At 36.2% G+C, this 24158-nt stretch overlaps 1 protein-coding gene and 1 non-coding gene across 5 annotated transcripts in view; both read right to left on the bottom strand.

The window, feature by feature from the left end:
* ADGRB3 (adhesion G protein-coupled receptor B3) overlaps nucleotides 1-24158 on the bottom strand; it is an 884916-nt gene that overhangs the window by 363617 nt on the left and 497141 nt on the right. For all 4 annotated transcript variants that reach the window (XM_055534757.1, XM_055534756.1, XM_055534759.1 and 1 more), the window contains 2 exons: nucleotides 19104-19206; nucleotides 6258-6301 (listed from right to left, as the gene is read on the bottom strand). In XM_055534757.1, coding sequence (XP_055390732.1) covers nucleotides 6258-6301; nucleotides 19104-19206 — 147 coding nt within the window. The remainder of the gene's footprint in view (nucleotides 1-6257; nucleotides 6302-19103; nucleotides 19207-24158) is intronic.
* TRNAS-GGA (transfer RNA serine (anticodon GGA)) lies at nucleotides 1589-1660 on the bottom strand. Its single transcript has one exon. It is a non-coding gene; the product is annotated as a tRNA-Ser (tRNA).

Genomic DNA, 24158 nt, shown 5'->3' with positions numbered 1-24158 from the left:
GGAGGAAAGACAGTTGCTTCAATAACTGCTCCTTTGAAAACCTGACAGCTAAGTGTAAAAATATGAAACTAAAACATTTTATCATACCATGTACAAAAATAATCTCACAATGCATTAAGACCCAAGTGTAAGGTCTAAAGCCATAAAACTCCTGGAAAAGAACACAGGTATAACACTCTGACATAAATTATAGCAATATTTTTTTTGATCTGTCTACGAAGGAAAAAGAAACAAAAAGGAAAATAAATAAATGTAATCTATTAATAGTTAACCTTAAATGTGTTTGCACAGGAAAGGAAACCACTGACAAAACAAAATGACAACCTATGGAATGGGAGAAAATATTTGCAAATGATGTGACTGATAAGGTGTCCATTTTTAAATATATAAATAACTCATACAACTCTATTTTTAAAAGCTAACAATTTAAAAATGAGTAGAAGATCTGGATAGACATTTTTCTAAAAAAAAATTAGATGGCCAAAAGGCACATAACATTGCTAATTATTAGAAAAATGAAAATCAAAACTACAATATGGTATCACCTCACACCTCTCAAAATGGTTATCATCAAAAAGTCTACAAACAACAAATACTGGTAAGGATGTAAAGAAACGGGAACCCTAGCACACTGTTGTAGAAATGTAAGGTGGTATAGAAACTATGGAAAACAGTATGGACGTTCCTCCAAAATCTAAAAATAAGAACTACCACATGATCCCACAATTCCACTCCTAGGTATATATCAAAAAAAAAAAAAAGCCCCAAATACTAATTTGAAGATACATGCACTGCAAATGTTCATAGCAACAATATAAATAATAGCCAAGACATAGAAGCAACCTACATACACATCAGGGCCTCCCTGATGGTTCAGTGGTAAAGAGTCTGCCTGCCAATGTATGAGACACAGGTTTGATCCCTGGGTTGGGAAGATCCCCTAGAGAAGAAAATGGAAACCCACTCCAGTATTCTTGCCTGGGAAATCGCATGGACAGAGGAGCCTCATGGGATACAGTCCATTGGGTTGCAAAGAATTGGACATGACTTAGCAACTAAACAACAGCAACAAGTTCATTGACAGATGAATGGATAAAGAAGATGTGAACAATGAAATACTGAAATATTACTCAGCCCTGAAAAAGAAGGACATCTGCCATTTGCAACAATGTGAGTGGAACTTACAAGGCATTACGCTTAGTGAAATTAGTCAAAGAACTTTGTTTTCATTTATATATGAAATATAAAAAAATAAATCCAATTATATGCATATAACTGAGACTCACAGATACAGAGAACTAGTGGTTACCAGTGAGAAGAGGGATGAGAGGACCACAAAATTGGGGTACAAGATTAAGAGATACAAACTATTGTGTACAAAATAATAAGTAATAAGAACATTTTGTACAGTACAGGGAAATATTGCCATTATTTTATAATAAATTTTAATTGAAAGTGAAAGTGAAGTTGCTCAGTTGCGTCCGACTGTTCCTGACCCCATGGACTGTAGCTGACCAGGCTCCTCCCTCCATGGGATTCTCCAAGCAATAGTACTGGAGTGGGTTGCCATTTCCTTCTCCAGGGGATCTTCCCAACCCAGGGATCGAACCTGGGTCTCCTACATTCCAGGCAGATGCTTTAACCTCTGAGCCACCAGGGAATCAATTTTAATTGAGTACAGTTGCAAAATGTTGTATCACTATGCTGTAATACTGAAACTAATATAATACTATAAATCAACTGAAATAAAATAAAGAAAAAACGAATCTCTAAAACATTTTCTGAGAACAAACATATTTCACAGACCTGTTAGCAACAAATGGTGTTGCCGAGAACAGGATAAATATTAATAGCTTCAGATGAAAGGAAGACTTATGGAATTTCTAGGGAATGTCATCAACACAAGATTCAATACCCAAAATTCCAAATTTGGAGTAGCACCAAAAATGTGCAAATTATTAATCACACAAGTGTAAAAAGAAATGTTTTTGTAACTAAAATAAGCCTTTTTGTGATGTGAGCAAAGTATTTTCAAGTTATTCCTTGGGTCAGCCACAAAGAAGCAAGTGCCTTTTAATTTCATGGCTGTAGTCACCATCTTCAGCGATTTTGAAGCCCCAGAAAACAGTCTGTCACTGTTTACATTGTTTCCCCATCTATTTGCCATGAAGTGATGCGACCAGATGCCATGATCTTAGTTTTCTGAATGATGAGTTTTAAGCCAACTTTTTCACTCTCCTCTTTCACTTTCATCAAGAGGCTCTTTAGTTCTTCTTCACTTTCTGCCATAAGGGTGTTGTCATCTGCGTACCTGAGGTTATTGATATTTCTCCAAGCAATCTTGATTCCAGCTTGTGCTTCATCCAGCCTGGCATTTTGCATGATGTACTCTGCATATAAGTTAGATAAGCAGAGTGACAATATACAGCACTGACGTATTCATTTTCCTATTTGGAACCAGTCTGTTGTTCCATGTCCAGTTCTAACTGTGGCATCTTGACCTGAAAACAGATTTCTCAGGAGGCAGGTAAGGTGGACTGGTATTCCCATCTCTTTAAGAATGTTCCAGTCTGTTGTGATCCACACAGGCAAAGGCTTTAGCATAGCCAATAAGGCAAAAGTAAATGCTTTTTGGAACTCTCTTGCTTTTTCGATGATTCAGCAGATGTTGGCAATTTGATCTCTGGTTCCTCTGCCTTTTCTAAATCCAGCTTTCATGTACTGTTGAAGCCTGGCTTGGAGAATTTTGAAAATTACTTTGCTAGTGTGTGGGATGAGTGCAATTGAGTGGTACTTTCAACATTCTTTGGCATTGCCTTTCTTAGGGATTTGAATGAAAACTGACCTTTTCCAGTCCTGTGGCCACTGCTGAGTTTTCCAAATTTGCTGGCAGATTGAGTGCAGCACTTTCACAGCATCATCCTTTAGAATTTGAAATAGGTCAACTGGAATTCCATCACCTCCACTAGCTTTGTTCATAGGGATGCTTCCTAAGGCCCACTTGACTTCCATTCCAGGATGTCTGGCTCTGGGTGAGTGATCACAGCATCGTGGTTATCCGGGTCATAAAGATCTTTTTTGTATAGTTCTTCTGTGTAGTCTTGCCATCTCTTCTTAATATCTTCTGCTTCTGTTAGGTCCATACCATTTCTATCCTTTATTGTGCTCTTCTTTGCATGAAATGTTCCCTTGGTGTCTCTAATTTTCTTGAAGAGATCTCTGGTCTTTCTCATTCTATTGTTTTCCTCTATTTCTTTGCATTGATAGCTGAGGAAGGCTTTCTTATCTCTCCTTGCTATTCCTTGGAACTCTGCATTCAAATGGGTGTATCTTTCCTTTTTTCCTTTGTCTTTAGCTTCTCCTTTTCTCAGCTATTTGTAAGGCCTCCTCAGACAACCATTTTGCCTTTTTGCATTTCTTTTTCTTAGGGATGTTGTTGATAACTGCCTCCTATACAATGTCACAAACCTCCATCCATAGTTCTTCAGGCACTCTGTCTATCAGATCTAATTCCTTGAATCTATTTCTCACTTCCACTGTATAATCATAAGGATTTTGATTTAGGTCATACCTGAGGGGTCTAATGGTTTTCCCTACTTTCTTCATCCCACTTTCTCATCATAAGAAAAAAAAGTTTGCAACTATATAATGGTGACAGATGGCTTCCCAGATGGCTTGGAGACAAAGAATATATTTCTAAGCAGGAGACATGGGTTCGATTCCTGGGCATGGAAGATCCCCTGGAGAAAGAAATTGCAATCCACTCCAGTATTCTTGCTTGGGAAATTCCATGGACAGAGGAGCCTGGTGGGCTACCTTCGATGGGGTCACAAAAGAGTCACACATTACTTAGCGACTAAAAAACAAAACAACATTGGTGACAGATAGTAAGTAGACTTATGATGGTGGTCACTTAGCAGTGTAAACAAATATGGCATCATTACATTTCATACCTGATACTACCATACCGTTACATGTCAAATACTTCTTAATAAAAATTTAAGGTAATTTGATTACTACACCAAAATTTAAAAAATGAATTCTAATTTCAACTGTGCTACTGCAATCTTGAAAGCATCATTTAGATCAATGCTTTTCTGATTAAAAAAATGAGCCATATCTCTTCATTTTTAACTATGCTTGGTGTCTTATACTCAAAATTAACATCACTGCATCGATAAAACTATTGTGTATGTGAACATTATCAAAATAGAAGAAAAGATGTGAAGAAACAAAAAAAAATTGTCTTAACCTTCATTGTTTCAAATTCACCCAGAAAAACAATTTAATGATGAAGCAGTCTGTTAAAAAGTATGACAGGATGGAATTTCTGTCACAGAGCAAAGATTTTTGATCACTCTTCAGATACATCAAGGAAATATGAACTGCACTGATCTCTGGAGATAAGATGATTTGAAAGGCAGCTAAACACACCTCTCACTGAATAGTTTTCTTCAAGGACAACTACAAAGTTGAGGTTTGTAAAACCAAGACATGTTCTTTGTGATGGATAAGAGTCAGCAGATGTTAGAGAAAGTAGAATGTGATTTGTAAACTCAGTGCTGACCTCAAGCACACCAATAGTTCCATAAATTAAACTCAACACCTTAGAAAAACTGAGAAAACAAACCAAGAGAAACACAAAATAAGGGAATGCCACTTTTTCTATAATATTCCTGTAAGTCCCAAAGATCTTTTGGAATAACCAATGCATTCTCCTACTTGGATCAATATAGAAACATATTCTATCCACTAAAAAGATAATGAAACTAAACAAAAGTTGGTTATTATTCATGGAGATATGCAAATGCCTATAATCACGTGTGTAAGATGGCATGCTTTTCTTGAGTAGAAAACAATTAGCTTTTTTGGTAGACTTTTATATTTCCCTTGGCTATACAACATACTAAACAGTGACTTAGAATATACTATGAACATCTTCTCTGGCTATTAGTAAAGAGGAAATCTTGCAGAAATTTTACTACAGTGGATTTCTTCATATGGTTTTAAAAAGCAAAAAAAAAAAAATCACATCAATGACAGCATCCAACTCATGTTATTACCAAGTCAAGTTGAGACTCTCTTTATGTACTAAGGTTCCTAGGAAAAGAGGATCCTAGAATATCTGACTCTAAAGAAAAAAAAACAAACATGATTCATACCACTGAAAAGAAAAAAGGAAAGAAAATAACATGATTCATATCATTGATTTTTCACCCACATAAATACTATTTTAACCTACATCACTCTCCTAAGAATTAGCACATTTCCAATAGGTTTGTTTTTTACCTAGAAATCTAAGAACATCCCTCTTCTAAACTCTCCAATAACTACAAATAGGAGACAAGCAACATCATAAAACCCTGAATACACATCCAATTAAGGGGGGAGAACACTGGGAAAATTCTTAGAATACATAGAATGTGGTGTGCTAACTGACAGCATACACGTGGTACTACTTTTTGAGATTGATTGACATTAATCTCTCCTCCATGCAAAACAAAGAAAAAGAAGATTGTATAATCGGGCTACTACAATGAAAAAAACGCACACAAGTACTTAAAGTATGGGAGTCTAATTAAGCCTTAATCATGGATTTTTCTGCTCTTTGAGACCTTAAAATCTCATAGCATTACCAATGAGATTAAGATGATTTTGACCAGATATATTGCAATTACTTGTACAAACAAAGCAATACATGGAAGAATGATTCATCCTTATTTATTGAAATTATTTTCTTTTGTCTTCCTGAATTCATAAAATATAGAAAAAGAAAATTAAATGTCACTCAACATTTTCATAAGAAAACAATTTGAAGGGCCATATAAATATTGCATTACTCTGATAATAGATTCAAGGTTATGCAAGTAATGTATTGGCTAAATGACCATAGAGATTGCTATTTTATTCTGCAATGCTAAGCAGAATCACTAGGGCAAAATGTTGAAATAGCATTTGAGCTACTATAATTTTAAAACAGTAGAGCTTTTTTAAAAACCTCATGGAATTCACATCGCAATGTGCCTTACACATTAGGTAATGCAGTCCTATCTTGGGATATAACCTGATGGCATCATCACACACACAAAACACATTCATTATGCTGTCTTGCAGCTTCAAAAAGGAGACTCTTCTCAATGAGTGTAACTCCATCCCACTAACTTATCATATTCCTGTGGACTAGAAGGCAGCTGAAATAACTTAACGTGCTTTGAATATTTAGTCCAAAGTAATGTAAGGAAACATCTGTCACTTACGTTTTTGAGTCATCCCATAACACACAATAGGGATTCAAAGTACCCTAAAAGTAAGAAGAAAAAGAATAAATGTATCTTGAGTAGGTGTATTAAAAAACTGGAGTATTCTGTGAAATGCAAACAGAATGGCACATTTCTTATCTCACAGTAAGATACTTTAAAGAAAGATTCCACCTCTGTTTTGCATAAAAATTTGCATGTCCTTCCTCATAGTTTAATGGCTCATTTAATGAAATTCTACTCAAGAAAACTTACATCTTTTCCAAATATCATAACCCATATTTAATTTTTTTAAAATTATAAGTGAAAGTTTAATTTACAACACAGTCTATACTTTTATATTTATACTTTATTTTCATATACAACATGGTTTATACTTTTATTATTTCTATTTGATTTTTTTCTCTAAAATACTAACTGCTGGATTATTTCCTTTAAGAAATACTTGTAGTAGTTAAATCACAGTAAAACATTCTGTATTAGGCACCCTCCTGCCATGTCCTATTCCGTTTCCGGGGGTGTAGCTTCTAAAAGACAAGAGCATTTCCAGAGAGTCTGTGGACTTGCAATATTTTCTTAACCAACAGAGCATAGTTCTATAGAACCACATCTAATAAAGCTATGGGGGAAACATGCTAAATTTTTATTTAGTTTAATAATTATGTACTAAGCAGCCACGATGACCTTCAGGATGACACAATGAGTTTTCCACATTGGATAATCCACCAGGCACACAGTTTTGAAGAGCTCTGATCATTGGAATGGTTTACTTTTGGTTTTTCTGTCACATTCATGGGGCCTTATCGTTCCCTTTGAAACTAACCTAGTAATTCTTCTTCTCTGTGATATCTTTAGCTATCCACAGATCCTCTTGTCTTTTCTATTAAACATACTCTGTCGCTTTCAAGTTCTCTCACTCTCCATGGCACTCATCTTCGGGAGTGCTTACTTTACAGTGTGCCTAGGAAAACATCCACCTGAGCCGCACGCACAGGACAAAGCGGAACTTTGCCTCTCCAGTATAGGTGGCCTATTCCTAATAACCCACACCAACAGTGTATGGGATATTTTGGTAGTGTTCTCCTGAGCTTGACACATTGTATTCTCTGAGGAAGATTTCTAAATCCTGATATTGACATCCCACACACTCACTACTTCTACTAAACTTTGGGTCACTGCAGGATGAAGACGCATCACATCTATGGGCTCATCCAACAAGTCACTGATATCAAAATGATGAATAAGCCAAGACAGGTGAAAGTTCCAGTCCTGAAACAGACTACAGGCACCTTCCTGCAGGTGGACAAGCTCCCTTGGTGATTGCCAGCTATGAACTTGCCCTCAGTCTTGTTTCCAAATAGATAATTACTAGAGTAGATCTGGCAAAGCAATATTTTCAAAATCTAGGCAAGTTCTTTGGGAAACATTGCCTCTCTAAAGTACTGTTCACTATGTTCATTCTAGAATTCTATTAGGAAAAAAAAAAAACAACAACAACACAACTTTGGCTCATTATTCTAAAATTGGTGAAATCTATCCCTTGGACTGCAAGGAATCCAACCAGTCCATCCTAAAGGAAATCAGTCCTGAATATTCCTTGGAAGGACTGATGCTGAACCTGAAACTCCAATAATTTGGCCACCTGATGTGAAGAACTGACTCAATGGAAAAGACCCTGATGCTGGGAAAGACTGAAGGTGGGAGGAGAAGGGGACGACAGAGGATGAGATGGCTGGATAGCATCACCAACTCAATGGACATGAGTTTGAGTAACCTCCAGGAGTTGGTGATGGACAGGGAAGCCTGGCGTGCTGCAGTCCATGGGGTCGCAAAGAGTCAGACGTGACTGAGTGACCAAACTGAACTGATCCCAATTTTATTAGCATTTTAATTGGGATTTGACTAACTCCCATATGTTAGCATTGTTACCATTCTTCAGAATCCCTCATAGACCAGATCTCTAAGATATCTTTCTTCTAACCAGACACTCATACCTATAAACCATGCTCTCAGAGCATAAAAACATTCCCTTCCTTGAAATGGGTTATAGTCTTATAGAGATTGATGAGGAACATGTGGAATGTTCATATAACAATAGAGACATGATCAAAAGAAATATCGCTAGTCATAATTTATTTTTTAGGGGACAAATAATGGACAGAGCATCATGGCCTGTGTTACCGCAAGTTCCATGGAAGAAGTGGGTCCTTACTGAGTCATTACGTGAGGCAGAGATATGTACATGTTCATGAGATGAAGAGGTGATGGCATCTCAAATTTGTTTCTTTCTTTGTCCTATGACACCCTTTCTAATTTTACCTGAAATTCTGACACAGCTTCTGACTTCCTAACAAGTCCTCAGCAGAAATACAATATTGTATCATAAAGTTATTTTATATATATCTAGAGTTCTATTCAGAAGAACTCAAGGCAATTTATAGAAAAATTATCCTTGGAATATGACAATGAAGGGCATGGGTGTGTGTACACTGGATATAGGCAGTAAGCATAAAACCTTGAAATTACAGGTCCTCTATATTGAGCTTGTTTCTTTAGGAATGGACAAGTGAGATTAAGGTCAATCTCTATATAAAACAGCACAGGATACTGATGATAGGATTAATATTTCATAATTATAATTTGTAACAGGTTACAATAAAGTTAGAAAAGAAATAGAATATAAGCTTAATTGTTTAGGTATTTCTTTCTGCTTTACCCCTCTAAGAAAACTAATTTTCACTTAGGATGAAAGTATGAAGGTGAGAAATGCCTTTTCTACTCTTACCCATACCTCTGTCAAATCTTAGTTTCATCCCTACCTTCCTCACTCTAACCGCTTAGAGCTCATGCTTTTCTCTCTATCTGTCCTTTCGAAAATTTAGAAACAATCCACATGAGAAATATTATAGGTTCTGATATGCACCGCTCCATCTTGCTTTTTACTGTACATTCTGGGACCTACACAAAAGACAGATACACCTCTGTGAACGTTCATTTCAGAACAGTTACCCTGTGGGGCTGTGGGCTGAGGTCAATTACATAAACATCTGAAGTTTATAGAAATATGCAGAACAAGCAGATTAGAGGATCTTAGTACCTTGATAGACCAGTCACTTAAGGAATAAGAATGTGAGATGGTTATAGTACCCCATTTTTTTTTAATTTAAATTTATTTATTTTAATTGGAGGCTATAACTATGGAAGAAAAGGAGAATAAATATTGGAAGGCATATTTGGTTATTAAAGTTATGAACATGAAGACCAAAAAAAAAAAAGAATGTGAAATGGTAAACAAAGCAAAATCAATGATGAATGAATTCTATACATGGAAAAAAAAAAACTGGCTACAAGGAACCACTTGTAAAATATTTGTTATAATTTTAAGATGCTTTTCTCAAAGGCACTCTGCTGTAAGAACTGTTATGAGGAATTTATGGAAAATCAATAACAGGAAATGGTGAGCTTGACAGAACGAAGGAACATAATATAATGGCAGAAGCAAGGGGAAAACAGACTGCGAAGTAACTCACAGAAGGGGATTTAAGAAATTCATGAAACTAAAAAAACAAAGATTGTCTGGTAAATGAGCCAAATGGACTAGAAATGAATCTACAGAGCAGTCAATATAATTGATACTTAAAATATTAAAACTGAATATGTTTGAAAACTTTTGGAAAGAATATGCTGTTCTTTAAGTTTTTGGCCAAAAAAGTGTCTCCTGACTCCATTCAAAACTGTAAAGTTGAACAGTACAGTTGAGTTAAACATTACCACTCACCCAGTTTAAAGCATTTGAAAAGTGTACCAAGAGTCACATTTTCTAGTCACCATAGATGTTCTAAACATATCATTTGTACTATCTTTAATAGTCTTTGATATTTTATTTTACTTCTTTCCTCTGTCTCAACATCAAGCAAATCAATACAGAGCATCCTTGACTGATGATGAGCAGGTTACATTCTGATAAACCCATTGCAAGTTGAAAATACTGTAAATTGACAACGTATTTTATACACCTAACCTATCGAACATCATTGCTTAACCTAGTGTACCTTAAATGTGCTCACAACACATTAGCCAAAATTTGGGCAAAATCATCTCATGCAAAGCCTGCTGTACTGAAAGTAAAATCAAGATGGTTTTATGGGTACAGAATGGCTGTATCACAATTGTCCACCCTCACAATTGTGTGGCTGGTTTGGAGCTGTGGACCACTGCCCAGCATCACAAGGGAGTAACTGCATTTCTCTAGCCCAGAAAAAGATTGAAATTCAAAATCCTAAGTGTGGTTCCTACTGAATGTGTATCACATCCCACCATCAAAAGGTGAAAAATCATGAATGAGGGGCTATCTGTATATCTATTTAACAGTATAATACATCACTGGCTTTGTCTATGTGTTTCCATACATGGTCCTCTTTTCCTTTGGTCTTACATAACTTCCCTAGTTTCTTGTTTGTAAAATGGGGAATTTAGACATCTTTTCTAGCCCTACCCCGTAGAATTACCCTAGAATGACATTTATTAATGACTTCCTTTTCTTTTTGAAAACTCTCATCCAAGTCTTTTTTTTTCACCTATGTAATATTTTCAGTACATCTCACAATGGTAAATCATGCTCACAAAAATAAGTCAGGAGAGAACTAAGATGATGAACAAGTTCATCAACTCATGCAAAAATCGCTTAGCAAATATCTGTTACATTCCAGATAACATGGAGGCACTGGGGACACAGCATTGAACAAAACAAAGCCTTTGCCTCACAGACTTACCTATAATGAAGGGGGCAGGGAAAGAGACAAAGAAAAACCCAAGGAAATACATAATATGCTAGGGGGCAATATGTGCTGTGTTGAAAAGTAGATTACACTGAGTAGGAAAGACTGGGAAGTGAGTGGATTGCAATTTTGTATATTGAGAAGGCTTAACCAATAGGGCTTGCCAACAAAGGTCCATCTAGTCAAGGCTATGGTTTTTCCAGTAGTCACGTATGGAAGTGAGAATTGGACTATAAAGAAAGCTGAGAGCCAAAGAATTGATGCTTTTGAACTGTGGTGTTGGAGAAGACTCTTGAGAGTCCCTTGGACTGCAAGGAGACCCAACCAGTACATCCTAAAGGAAATCAGTCCTGAATATTCATTGGAAGGACTAATGTTGAAGCTGAAACTCCAATACTTTGGCCACCTGATGCGAAGAGTTGACTCATTTGAAAAGACTCTGATGCTGGGAAAGAATGAAGGCGGGAGGAGAAGGGGACAACAGAGGATGAGATGGTTGGATGGCATCACTGACTCAATGGACATGAGTTTTGAGTAAGCTCTGGGAGTTGGTGATGGACAGGGAGGCCTGGCATGCTGCAGTCCATGGGGTTCCAAAGAGTCAGACACGACTGAGCGACTGAACTGAACTGAACTGAACTGAACCAATAAGATGATATTTGAATAAATACCTGAAGGAGCTTGTTTACAGAAAAGATAATAGTCATAATAAACATGAATTTTGACCAAGTTACTTCAAGTCTTCCTTGGAGTTTTTAAGTTCTGAATAAATTCAATTCACATGAAATCTTAATTATGTTCTTGTTACCTTAATGTTTTCAAGGTGTTTTCTCTGGACTTACTCTAGAATCACCTGGGATGTTGATTAAAATGGTAGGTTCTTTGGCTTCAGGAACTCTGAGATTGGGGCTTAACCTAGGAGGAGGCATTCTTACAACTACTTCCTCCACTCCTCATAATTTTTAATCCACATTACATTTGTAGAATCATGGACACAAAACAGGGGCTTCCCAGCTGGCTCAAGTGGTAAAGAATCTGCCTGCCAATGCAGGAGCCACAGGAGACACAGGTTCAGTTCGATTCCTGGGTCAGGAAGAGCCCCTGGAAAGGAAAAAGCAACCCACTCCAGTATCCTTGCTGGGATAATCTCATGGACAGAGCAGCCTGATGGGCTACAGTCCACTGGGGGCTGCAAAAGAGCCGGACATGACTGAAGTGATGACTGAGCATGCACGCACGCACACACAGACACACACCAGAAATAACACGGCTACTTCACTCTGCTTTTCTTTGAAGTGTTCAAACGTTTAGACCTCATATTTCACGGTAAATTCCTAATCTGGAAACCTTTTAACTTTCCTGTACCTTTCATAGCCCTCTTGAAACAAAAATGTCCTCTCATCTGTAGAGGAAAAGCAAGCTTGTAGACAACGCTTCTAAGGACGTGGAGAAGGGCAGTGACCTTCTTGTCACTGTTCCAACATTTCCAGGGCTCTGGGTCATATGTTCCAGGGCAAGTTCTTCTGTCACATCTTCCCATGATTGAGTGTGTTGAGTTCTTGTATATGGAGAGGAGACAGACTGTTCAACTGACATTACAAAGCCTCTATTTCTGAAATTTTATATGTAAAGGCATTACATTAAAAAGACCTGGATTTTGCTAAGCTTATCCTCCACTTCCATCCCACTTCTAATTGTAATTGTTAAACAACTGCACAAACAGATTTTGGGAATTCCTAAGTACATTCCCAAAACACCTGATCTGACCCACCAAAGACTAGTTTATATCTTGCCTATAATTCAAATACTTCTTGAGAAGAGCCACATCTTAAAACGTTCAGGAATGCATTCTAAGGGAAGCAGAATTCTAGTAGAGGTAAATCTTTCCACACTCATATCTCTGACAGGTCACTAAAACGGATCAGTGAGCAGGAGCCCTTTCTGGAGCCCTTTCTGTATATCTTTTAACAAATAAACATCTTTATAATCCCTGAAAGTATAATACACCACCTAAGGGGATGATGCCATTGAAAATAATATGCAGCTCAATAACAGGAGACCGTTTGTTGCATGTTCTCCACACTTCTTCTTAAGGTTTTCAAGAATATTTTAGTATTTTTAAATGATACTTAAAAACATCTATGTCTGGATCTAACGCTCCTTTTTTGATAGGGTAGCTGAGATACACCTGGAGTCCAAAGAACCTCACTGAGAATGCAACACTGTGTTATTGCTAAAAAGGACATGGAGACATAGAATTTTTCCATTTATTTGCATGAGTTTTATAGAAAGCAAAGCATTGAGAATATCAGCTAAATCAAGAAGATGGAAAAGAAAGAGCTGTCTTTAGGTAAAGCAGAATGGTATATAGGGCAGTGAAGTGAGAAATGCAGAATATGGTTCTATCAGGACAAGTCACGTTCTCCAGAAGCTGGCAGCTGTTCAGTGAGTACATGGGGAGGGCATGCTTCTGCTCTAGGTACTCAGGAATCCACATTCACCAGATGACACTGATTTTGTGGATGTGATAACAGCTTGCTTCTCTGATTCCTTAGCTATATCACCAATCACAGAATGTACATTATTTCCTGACACATATTTTTTTATTGAAATAGAGGAAGTGGTAAAAGTAGAACCAGTATCAGAAATTATTTACATGTATATCTTTCAAAGAAAATCATTGTCTCCACATCTATGTCTTTGTCTTCCTCATATGTGACTGCTAACTAGATTCCGTATAGATAGAGCATACAGCTTTTCCTTCTTCCTTTAAATCCAAAACGATGTAACAATGTGTCCCAGTAGTATTTTCATGGGGTCCTGGCAGAGACAAGAGCTGGCTGGACTGTTTTGGACAGTTTCAATGTATCAGCTGCCAGCAGAAAAATTTCTTCAGCTGCTTTAAGAGCACAATACATCTACAAATGTCAGAGTTGCTCCTGACATCCTCCAATTTTCCCTAACATCCCACTACCAGCTTACAGTGGCCATTCTCATTGTCTGGCATGATAATCGGCAGGCCGAAATGTAATCTGTAGTTGCTGACTGACTTTCACTGAGAAATATATGATTATTATTGTAGTTTATCTGTTAAGGTACACATATATATTATTTTCATAATAAAAACTTGATTTTGCAATGTTCCAATGCAAATACAGGTTATTAGTTTTCTATTGCTGCTACTACAAATTAACATACTCTTAGCAGCATAGAACAATCTCACAGTTTCTCTGTGTCAGGAGTCTTTGTGAACTTAGCTGGATTTCTGCTCAAGAGATTCACAAGGCTGGAATGCTAACAGGATTGGAGTCCTTTCTGGATATGAGGATGAATCTGCATCTAGGTTCATTCAGGTCTCAGCATAATTGAACTCCTGTAGTTGTAGGACTGAGGTCCGTGCTTTCTTCTTTGTTGACAACTAGGGGTTGTTTTTAGCTTTTAGAGTCTGCCCATATTCCTTGGCTTTCAGTCCTATTCCTTTATCTTCAAAGTCAGCGATGGCAGGTTGAGTCCTTATTACCTTGCATCTCTCTGACCATAGCTGGGAAAGGCTTTCCAGTTTTAATGGTTAATGTGAATTGGACCGACTCACATAATTTAGGATATTTGCCCCATCTCAGTGTGCTTACCCTTAATCACATCTGCAAATTCCCTTCTGACCTATAATATATTCAAGTTATGGGGGCTAGGATGTGGGCATCTTGGTGGGGGCACATTCTCTTTACCATACAGGGGGTGATAATATATGCAGTCCAGGGACTGAATCTGGCTTGCTACCTACTTTGGTAAATCATATATTGTTGTAACAGAACCACACCCATTTTTACATACTGTCTACGATTGCTGTCACACTACAAGAGCATAACTGAGTAGATACAACAAGGACCATTATAACTCATATGCCCAAAATGCCTGACTCAACTGAAACTGCTCCAACAATAGCATAATTAGTCTAAACCTTTTTGAAGAATAACAGTGTTGTATTATGAATAAAAATAAACAGAATTTGAGATGTAAGTGGGAAGAATGCTTACTCAAGTTTAGGAATTTAGGATATAACCAAAAAAACTGTAGCTAGAGAATAATTTCTATCTCAATTTTAGCCGCTGGCAGAACCATCAATCTGCTCATCTAGTTAGCATTTCAAGACTCTCCCATTAAAACTACCAAGAGTTTTGAGCAGGCAAAACATCAGAAATCTCTTCCAACTGGACACAAGCTAGGGTAGAAAGTAACTTAAAAAGTAAAGGGATACAAATATCCCTCTGTGGAAATTACAATCGCATAGACTGAACTTATTCTTTAAGCTTTGCCAAGTGATTTTTAATTCCTTGGATTGTTATTGGCCTGTGCTATTCATGAAAATACCCACTAATGAACGTGGGGATTTCTCTTTATTGTTTCTCATGCTTCTTAATAGCAAAAAGCATATTCATTAGTTTTCCATTGTGTTTTCCACTATGATTTACAAAGCCATGGCTCATGACTAATTTTAGTTTATAAACATAAAACAAACTCCTTAATTTGTTAGGTAGATCCTATTAGTATACAACAAGCAATATGGCAAAGAGAATAAAACCTACAAGCCTGATTCCCATGAGACCATTTGTAAATATGATCAATTTGAGAACTACAAATAAACCCAGTAGATTTTTCTTAATACTGAAAGATAGAAGGTTCACCCTACCTAGACCGTGAAAGCTGTTACTCAGGGAAAGAAAGAAAAGGAAAGAGAAAAACTGACTGCAGAGACTGCAGGCTAGTGTGGGCCAATCTATCCCTCTACCAGAAATAGAACTCTATTAAGACATTTTGTTTGGAAAAAGGGGACTACAGGCTTGCAAAGCTGATAGAGCACAAGATAACTAAAGTTCTTCAAACCCATCTTTAATGATAAGGATGTTATATCTTGGAAAGTCAGCAGACCCAGATCAGTCAGGACCAAGGCATCCTAATGGTGGGTGTATGTATGTGTGTGTGTGTGTATGTGTGTGTGTGTGTGTGTGTTTCCTTATGTGTGTACTTACAGACCCACTCGACTCCCCTTATTTAGGTCCCAATAATTACTTTCAATAAATGTATTAACTTTCCTTGCACATTATGGAGTCTAATAATACTTAAGTAATATAACATGGAAAACAAAATTACTTTTCTCAGAAAAGCAAATTTGGTATTTCTAATAATCAAGCAATTTCTGTGTTCAAGCACTAAAGACCACAAAACTGGACTCTGCAAATTATAATAATAAAGTCATGAGCCTAGAAAACTGAACTAAAAATAGTATCTTACTCTTTAATGACTTATGAGCTGGTTAAAACTGCAAATGGCTTTGCTGAATACAGTATGCAATTTCAAGATTCTATGTTCTATTACCTAGTCCTACCAGTTCCCAAGGGTCTCATTATACATAACATGTTTTAAATGCTATTTGTTAAAAAGCCTGTTTTGTTTTGTTTTTTTAAAAAAAGAACACATTTTTTTTTTTAAACAAACACTAACAGGCTTTTCCCTAGACTCATTAGAACTATTAATTTTCATTCTTCCTTTTTCTGCACATGGTATATGCAACAGATACAATTTGTTAGTCATTATTCTCTTCTGAGCTTAGTAAACTGCAGCAGATACATTTGCTATAAGAAAACAGGTGAAAGTAGACAGTGTTGATATTAGCAAGATGTCTTATTTGAAACAGGTCAACTTTGAAGGGAACACCAGTGATAATGTATCTGTGTCAATATAGTTATAATCAAATTTGTGTTTGTTGTAATCCACTTTAACTTCATGTTTGAGAAATATCTTTTCTTCACATTTTAGTGAAGAATACTTTATGCTAGCTTACGCTCTTCTGACTACCTCTTCAATGAAAATATAATAAAGTCAGAACATACTTTATAAGACATTCAATAAACCAGTCATATATTCCTTCCCTCAGTGAACAATAAAGTCTTTAAGACAGCCTCATCTGCACGGTGAGTATAAATACAACAGGCACGGAGACTTCAAACAGCAGAGTGTGAAGAGGTGTGTGAGGGAGGGATTTACAAAGTGGAGGAAAGACAAGCGATGAAGCAGCAAGAGCGTCTCCACTACGTGGGCTGGAGTCAGGTGGCCTTCAAGGACACGCACAGGTGGGTGCTGCTCTGACCCAGGAACGCCTCGAGGCATTTCTTCTTCAGAGTAAACTTCTCTTCTCCCTCAGCCCTTCTGTGTAACAGATTTGTCTATATTCTCTCAGATCCAGGTCTTTGGCGGTGGGATAGTATTGTTTTGGGAATCTGGTCAACTCAGTCAAAACACTGAAAGAACCAATTCTCAGTCACTTGGTAATCAGCTCATCCTGCTTATACTCTGACTCACTGCCACTCCAGAATGTAGCTAGGGCTTCATAAAATGTATTGACCATATACTCTAGTTTCCATACATAGAAAATAACTTTTTAGATGCGCTGTATCTCTTTGAAATTGAATTGACAAAATATGCTGCCAGAAAGGTGTGACTCAAAGCTTAAATATGTTCATTTCAAATAGTTCTATTCAACTGAAATAATGAGACTGTTTTATCAACACTATTTTACAGTTAATCTTTCTTCAATTTATGAAAAAAATACCATTTAATTAACATGTTCTTTGAATTCTCAATAGTGATTTAATCTTTATTTTGGAAAGTTTTGTGAATGCTCATTTAGAGAAGTGTTTTCTCCCTAAGAAAAAGGGAGCAATGCAGGCAATTAATATCTCTTAATATTCTTCACCAATGCTTATAACTCAATAGACATTACCATGATAAAAATATATATACAAACAAATATGTAAACAAATATTTTATAATACATGTGGAACAAGCAAAGGAACAATTTCCTTATTCAAAAGTAATGTTGAAAGAAACTCTTAGTTTTCCATTCAGTAGTGATATTAGAGCCATTATAAGTTATGAAGAAGTACATATAATAGAAATAAGACACATTGTCAAAGTTAGAACCAGTATGGACACATTTTGGCAAAAGTGTGAAAAGACCTGATAGTTAAAATATTAATCATAATGTTTAAAAATCAGTGCTGAGAGATGTGAGGTTTACATTAAACAATCTAAGAAGCCAGAACAGCTTTTTAAAAACTGGTTTATAGGAAAGATGATTGTCATTTTTTAATAAAATGTATCTGAGTTCTTTAATATCAGAAATTATAAAATACTAGGAAAAGTACAGGTTTTATAACTAAAGGATGTGGGAATAAATTTCATTATGTCATTCACTTTGGGAAAATGACAATCACTCTGTGCTTTCATTAACTGTATGTAAAAGCCAAGTTCATAGAAAATGTGCAAGGAGTAATAAAAAAAAAAGAACTATGTATGTGCAACATAGGAGATTGTCTTACTTGAACACAGGCATTGTAAAAGCATAATTAAGAAAGCCTTAATAGGAATCACTTTCTTTGCCCCTTAAATCAATGAGTTAGGTATTTGAGGTGAATGTATAAAGGATAAGTATATGGTTTAAATTTCTGTCTATTGCCTAAACAAGATCTGAAGAATTTCATTTGCATTTGGATGAATTCTTATCATTCTGGATGGAAGATTTGGATTTTGATCACTGCAACACCCAGGTAATTACAAGGAGCCTCTTCTGATCCTGAGTGTAGAATATTAAAAAGCCACTCCACCCACTCTCCAACCCTGGGGTACCCTGCAGGACAGCACTCCCCTTTGCATTATGTCTGTAGCTTCTGCTGCTGCATGCATCTTAAATCGTAGTCTTCCTCACCAGGGGCGAGATTGGTTCCCATCTTGACATCCCCCATTGCCTAGCTTAGAGCCCAATAAAGATGTAGGCACTGACAAACTATTAAGTACTATATTGGAGAACCTGAGAGTTCTGTTATGAACAAAAACATAGGATAATATGTCATCTTGTTTCTATATAACACATATCTTCATAAGAGATAAATTCATTTGCAACTCTGAAGAGTTTAGAAAATGTGTTCTGGTCTCATTAGTCCACAGAATGACTATTAACCTCTTTAAAAGGTCAATTCTATAAGAAACTCAAAGCTAAATGAACGATACTTACATTAGCCAAATGAGCTAGCTCTATCTCCAGGAATGAATCCGTCGTTTTGGGTTCAGGCCTTATGGTGACCACGATGATTTTGGAATTGACGACAGTATAATTTCTGAAACAGAATAATTATGATTAAAAGGAGAAAGGATTGAAAAGGAATATTAATTCGTATGCTCAGTACATGTTGTGATGATACTTTTAATAAATGTATCTAGGCAAAGACATAGAAACTGCACGAACAGATTTAAAACATGATCCTGAAGTAGTATTCATGGAAAGATATAGTTGATTTCTTATTATAAATATACCCTACCTGGAACTAGAAAGCTTTAGAGGGAAAAAGCTATTGCTGACTGTTACCATTTTAAATGCAGGAAAGATAGAAAAGCTATAGCGCCGACAAGCTTTCGATTACTTAAATCTGATTCACCTGTGAGATAGATGCATTGTGAATTCAAACCTTCAGGCAATCTTTAAACGAATATAATCCATTTATCTCGAGGTGGACTTAACAGTTTTGCTATCCAGGAGACCAGATACTTTTCTTGCAAAGTGCTGTCTTTGCATTTTTTAAAACTTTTTCAAAATTCATTAAGATGAATGACTGGTAAGTAGTATAGAATGAAAACAAGTAGAATTTAAATATAAATAAATGTTGTTAATTACTGACTATCATTTATTTCAACAAAACATATTTTCAGGCCACTTCTATATCTCAATATGCTAGATATAAGGAACACATTTGCATTTTGAAATATCTCACCAATATAGTTCACTCACAAAGAAGTTTTCAAAATAATTATATTTATAAGCTACAAAAAAATACCTATAAGTATAAACCTATAAAACTGAACCAGATGTTTCTTGCACATGTTTTTATCCAACAGGTATAAAGTGTTTTACACCTTCTATTATATAGAAATTTAAAGATTTTATTGTATTTGAGCTATTTGAAGATGTATATATTCCTTCCTTCTTGATTTAAAATAAAGCACCTGTTCTTCCATAGATCATTTACTATTCTGGGGAACTCATAACAGGTGTCAAGACAAACTCACTTAATTTTTCCATCTTTTTTTGTTGTTTAAGGCAATATTTATAGTTAATAAAATTCATCAGTTTTAAGTCAGTAGTCAAAAGCTTTCGGTAACTGTACCAGCAAATCCAGACAACCCTCCAGTTTCCTTAAGACTCTTTATACTTGATCCTTTCCCATGTCCATGGTTCCAGGAAACCACAGACAGGTTGTCATTATAATTATGCCTTTTGAGAATTTCATTTAAATAAAATCATACAGTACATACACATGTGTGTTTGATTTAATTCACATACCATAATGCTTCTGAGATGCATCCATCCTGTTTCTCTTTATAGCTAAGCAGCATTTCATGACATGCAATTTCTGATCTACTCATCATTTCAATGAGCAACATTTAGGATGCTTCTGATTTTTAGCTTTTATGATTTTGAGTAGCTATTCCATATTTGCCTATTATGAATAACTGGTATGCATACATTCTGGATGACACATATTTTCACATTCTTGAGTATGATTAGAATTGCTTGCTCATGTGGTAAAAGCATGTTTAATTTTTTAAGTTACTGCCATATGGTTTTCTAAAATGTCTGTATCATCAAAGTCATATAATTCCAATATTGTAGAATCATGTTGAACCTCACATTCTTTGTGAAAATCATTTCTCTAATGAGATAATCTTTGCCACAAGATTTCACCAGAAAAAAAAAAAACAAACAACAAAAAAAAAAACAAGTATACTACACTTGGAGGAATATTTAGTAGAATATTTAGTAGCAGAGAGACTATAAACAAATTCTGAGTGGGATAACATTTTAACCCATCTCTCATGTATTTAGCAATGTCAAATAACAAAATTCTTAAACACTCAGGAAGTTTCATTGTATCCAGTCTAACAACAAATAGTAAAAAAAAAAAAAAAAAAAATTGTTTTTAATATTCTTCAGAGGAGTGTGTTTGCAAACAAAGAAGGCTGGTTCACTGTTATTTATTTCATTTAATATTAATGAATCAATTGAAGATAAGATATATTGAGAAGGATATAGAAGTAAGCCAAACTTCCTTTGCAAACTGACTTTTTCCTGTTTTTTTCATGAGCAGAAGTGATCAGGGGACCAAATGAGAGTAGATGGAATTAATTGTGAGTTGATGCCAGGTGATTAATTATATTAGAAGATCTGACAGGATTCCCAGAAACAATATATACATATATATCTCGTCATACATATGAGTGTGTGTGTCTGTGTGTGTGTGTGTATAAAACACTTGAAGTTGGGGAAAATGCTCGTGTGCCACCACCAGAAAGAAAACAATAAAATATGGAGATTTCTCCCCCAGGACAGCCCTAGGACACAGACACAAGTTTCCTTCTCAGGAATGAATATATTTCAGTTCAGGATGTTTACCTGAAACAAAAATATTTACACATTACTCAAATTCAGTCTACTCCTTTATTCTGGTCTTGTTTATAATCCTGTTTTCCTGCTATAAATAAAACCAAAAGATTATAAAATGTTAATTTTAACAACTGTTAAAATGATATTATACAGAAACTGTATTATTTTAGAAGATGTATAAGTGAATAATTTATTGGAATATACAGATGTGAGGATTCCAAGTAGGAATTTATACTTTGTTAAGATATTTATGAAGTTCTGTTTGTGTTTGGGCCTGGGGAGATTTTAGCCTCAGGAAACTGGGCTGTGGAGAACCAAGTTTAGATAAGCTACTTTCTGTAGGGTATTTAGTCTGTTGTTCAATCAGCCTGGTGGAGAAGGTTCCTAGAAGATTAATTCCATCTTATGGTTTTTGGTAAGTATGTGTGTCTGAGTTAGGGTAACTTATATGCAGAGTACATCATGAGAAACGCTGGGCTGGATGAAGCACAAGCTGGACTCAAGATTGCCAGGAGAAATATCAATAATCTCAGATATGCAGATGACACAACCCTTATGGCAGAAAGTGAAGAAGAACTAAAAAGCCTCTTGATGAAAGTTGAAGAAGAGAGTGAAAAGTTGGATTAAAGCTCAACATTCAGAAAACTCAGATCATGGCATCTGGTCCAATCACTTCATAGCAAAGAAACAGTGGCTGACTTTACTTTCTTGGGCTCCAAAATCACTGCAGATGGTGACTACAGTCATGAAATTAAAAGACACTTGCTCCTTGGAAGGAAAGTTATGACCAACCTAGATAGCATATTAAAAAGCAGAGACATTACTTTGCCAACAAAGGTCCGTCTAGTCAAGGCTGTGATTTTTCCAGTGGTCATGTATGGATGTGAGAGTTGGACTATAAAGAAAGCTGAGCACTGAAGAATTGATGCTTCTGAACTGTGGTGTTGAGGAAGACTCTTGTGAGTCCCTTGGACTGCAAGGAGATCCAACCAGTCCATTCTAAAGGAGACCAGTCCTGGGTGTTCATTGGAAGGACTGATGCTGAACCTGAAACTCCAATACTTGGGCCACCTGATGCGAAGAGCTGACTCATTTGAAAAGACTCTGATGCTGGGAAAGATTGAGGGCAGGAGGAGAAGGGGACGACAGGGGATGAGATGGTTGGATGACATCACCAACTCAATGGACATGAGTTCGAGTAAACTCTGGGAGTTGGTGATGGACAGGGAGGCCTGGCGTGCTGCAGTTCATGGGGTCACAAAGAGTCAGACACGACTGAGCGACTGAACTAAACTGTGTATGTGTAGCAGGGAGAGAAACTGTGTGTTCAGATGTGTAATAACTTTATTTAGAATACATTTGGGAAGGGATATGCATTAATGTATTTATGCAGTTGGATGGTCTCATCACACTTATGTGAGTACCCCCTTCATTTTGTGTCACTAATATGTACTGGCTCTATCACAGCATCCACTGATACTATGCATGTCTCCTTCCATAAGATTTTAGTTCAAGGAGGACAATATTAGTATCCAGTATTTATGTATCCTGAGTACATTACGTTTGCCACATTTTAGTGATAACACATATTTGAATGACACTGATAATATACCAAAAAATATTAAACTTTTGGCCAAGTTTTAAAAAATAATGTCAGTATCACAGTATCCAAATATTTAGTGAAGGAAAAGCAAGCAAATACACATTATTCAATAGTTGCTTTTAAAAAATATGCAGTGTACAAAATTAATTTATTCCATCAACTTATTCTAGTTTGCATAAGTGAATAGCTGGCTCCTCGTGTGTCATGTCAGACTTTGTGATCTACTAATGCCTCCTGGCTGGGTTCACATTTGTATTCACTGCTGGAAAAGCAGATCTTACCGCTAAATGGATTTCATGACTAAAGTAATAAAGTTCTTTCTTGTCCTTGAGATTTGTGCTAGTCAGAACCTGAAACATTTTAAAATGTGTAGAGTTCTTTATTCAAAGAAGGCTCAAGTTATTCTTCACATTATTAAAAAGGCTTAAAGTGCATAGGGTTCATGAAACATATCTTAAAGAGAGTAAAAAAGTGAGAACAAAATGCAATGCAGCTCTTTACAAGAGACTCACTTTAGGTATAAGGTCATAGACAGGCTGAAAGTTAAAGATGTAAAATAATACTCCTTAGAGATGGTAACCAACAGAGAGCAAGAATGGATATATTTCTATCGACAAAACAGACTTTAAGTAAAAACTATAAGAGACAAAACAGACTTTAAGCAAAAACTATAATAAGAGACAAAGAATAACATTAGTTAATGATAAAAGGGTCAATTCACCAGGAGGATATATAACAATTATAATATATGTACCTAAAAAGAAGTTCTCACACTATTCTAAAAGTTCTAGGGCCCACAACAGATTCCTCAACCTGGGGATCTGGCAAAGGGACTGAGAACCCCCAGGGAATTTGACTTTTGAGGCCAGTGGAATTTGATTATAGAACGCCCACAGGACTGGGGAAACAGACTCTTGGAAAGCACAAACAAAACCTGTGCATCAGGACCAAGGAGAAAGGAGTAGTGACCCCACAAGAGACTGAGCCAGACTTGCCTGTGAGCATCCAGGAGTCTCTGGTGGAGGTGT

The sequence above is a fragment of the Bubalus kerabau genome, chromosome 9 (genome assembly GCF_029407905.1).
Source record: "Bubalus kerabau isolate K-KA32 ecotype Philippines breed swamp buffalo chromosome 9, PCC_UOA_SB_1v2, whole genome shotgun sequence".
Lineage (NCBI taxonomy): Eukaryota > Metazoa > Chordata > Mammalia > Artiodactyla > Bovidae > Bubalus > Bubalus kerabau.
Note: the sequence above shows the minus strand (reverse complement) of the source record. Positions and strands in the feature narration are given on the sequence as shown.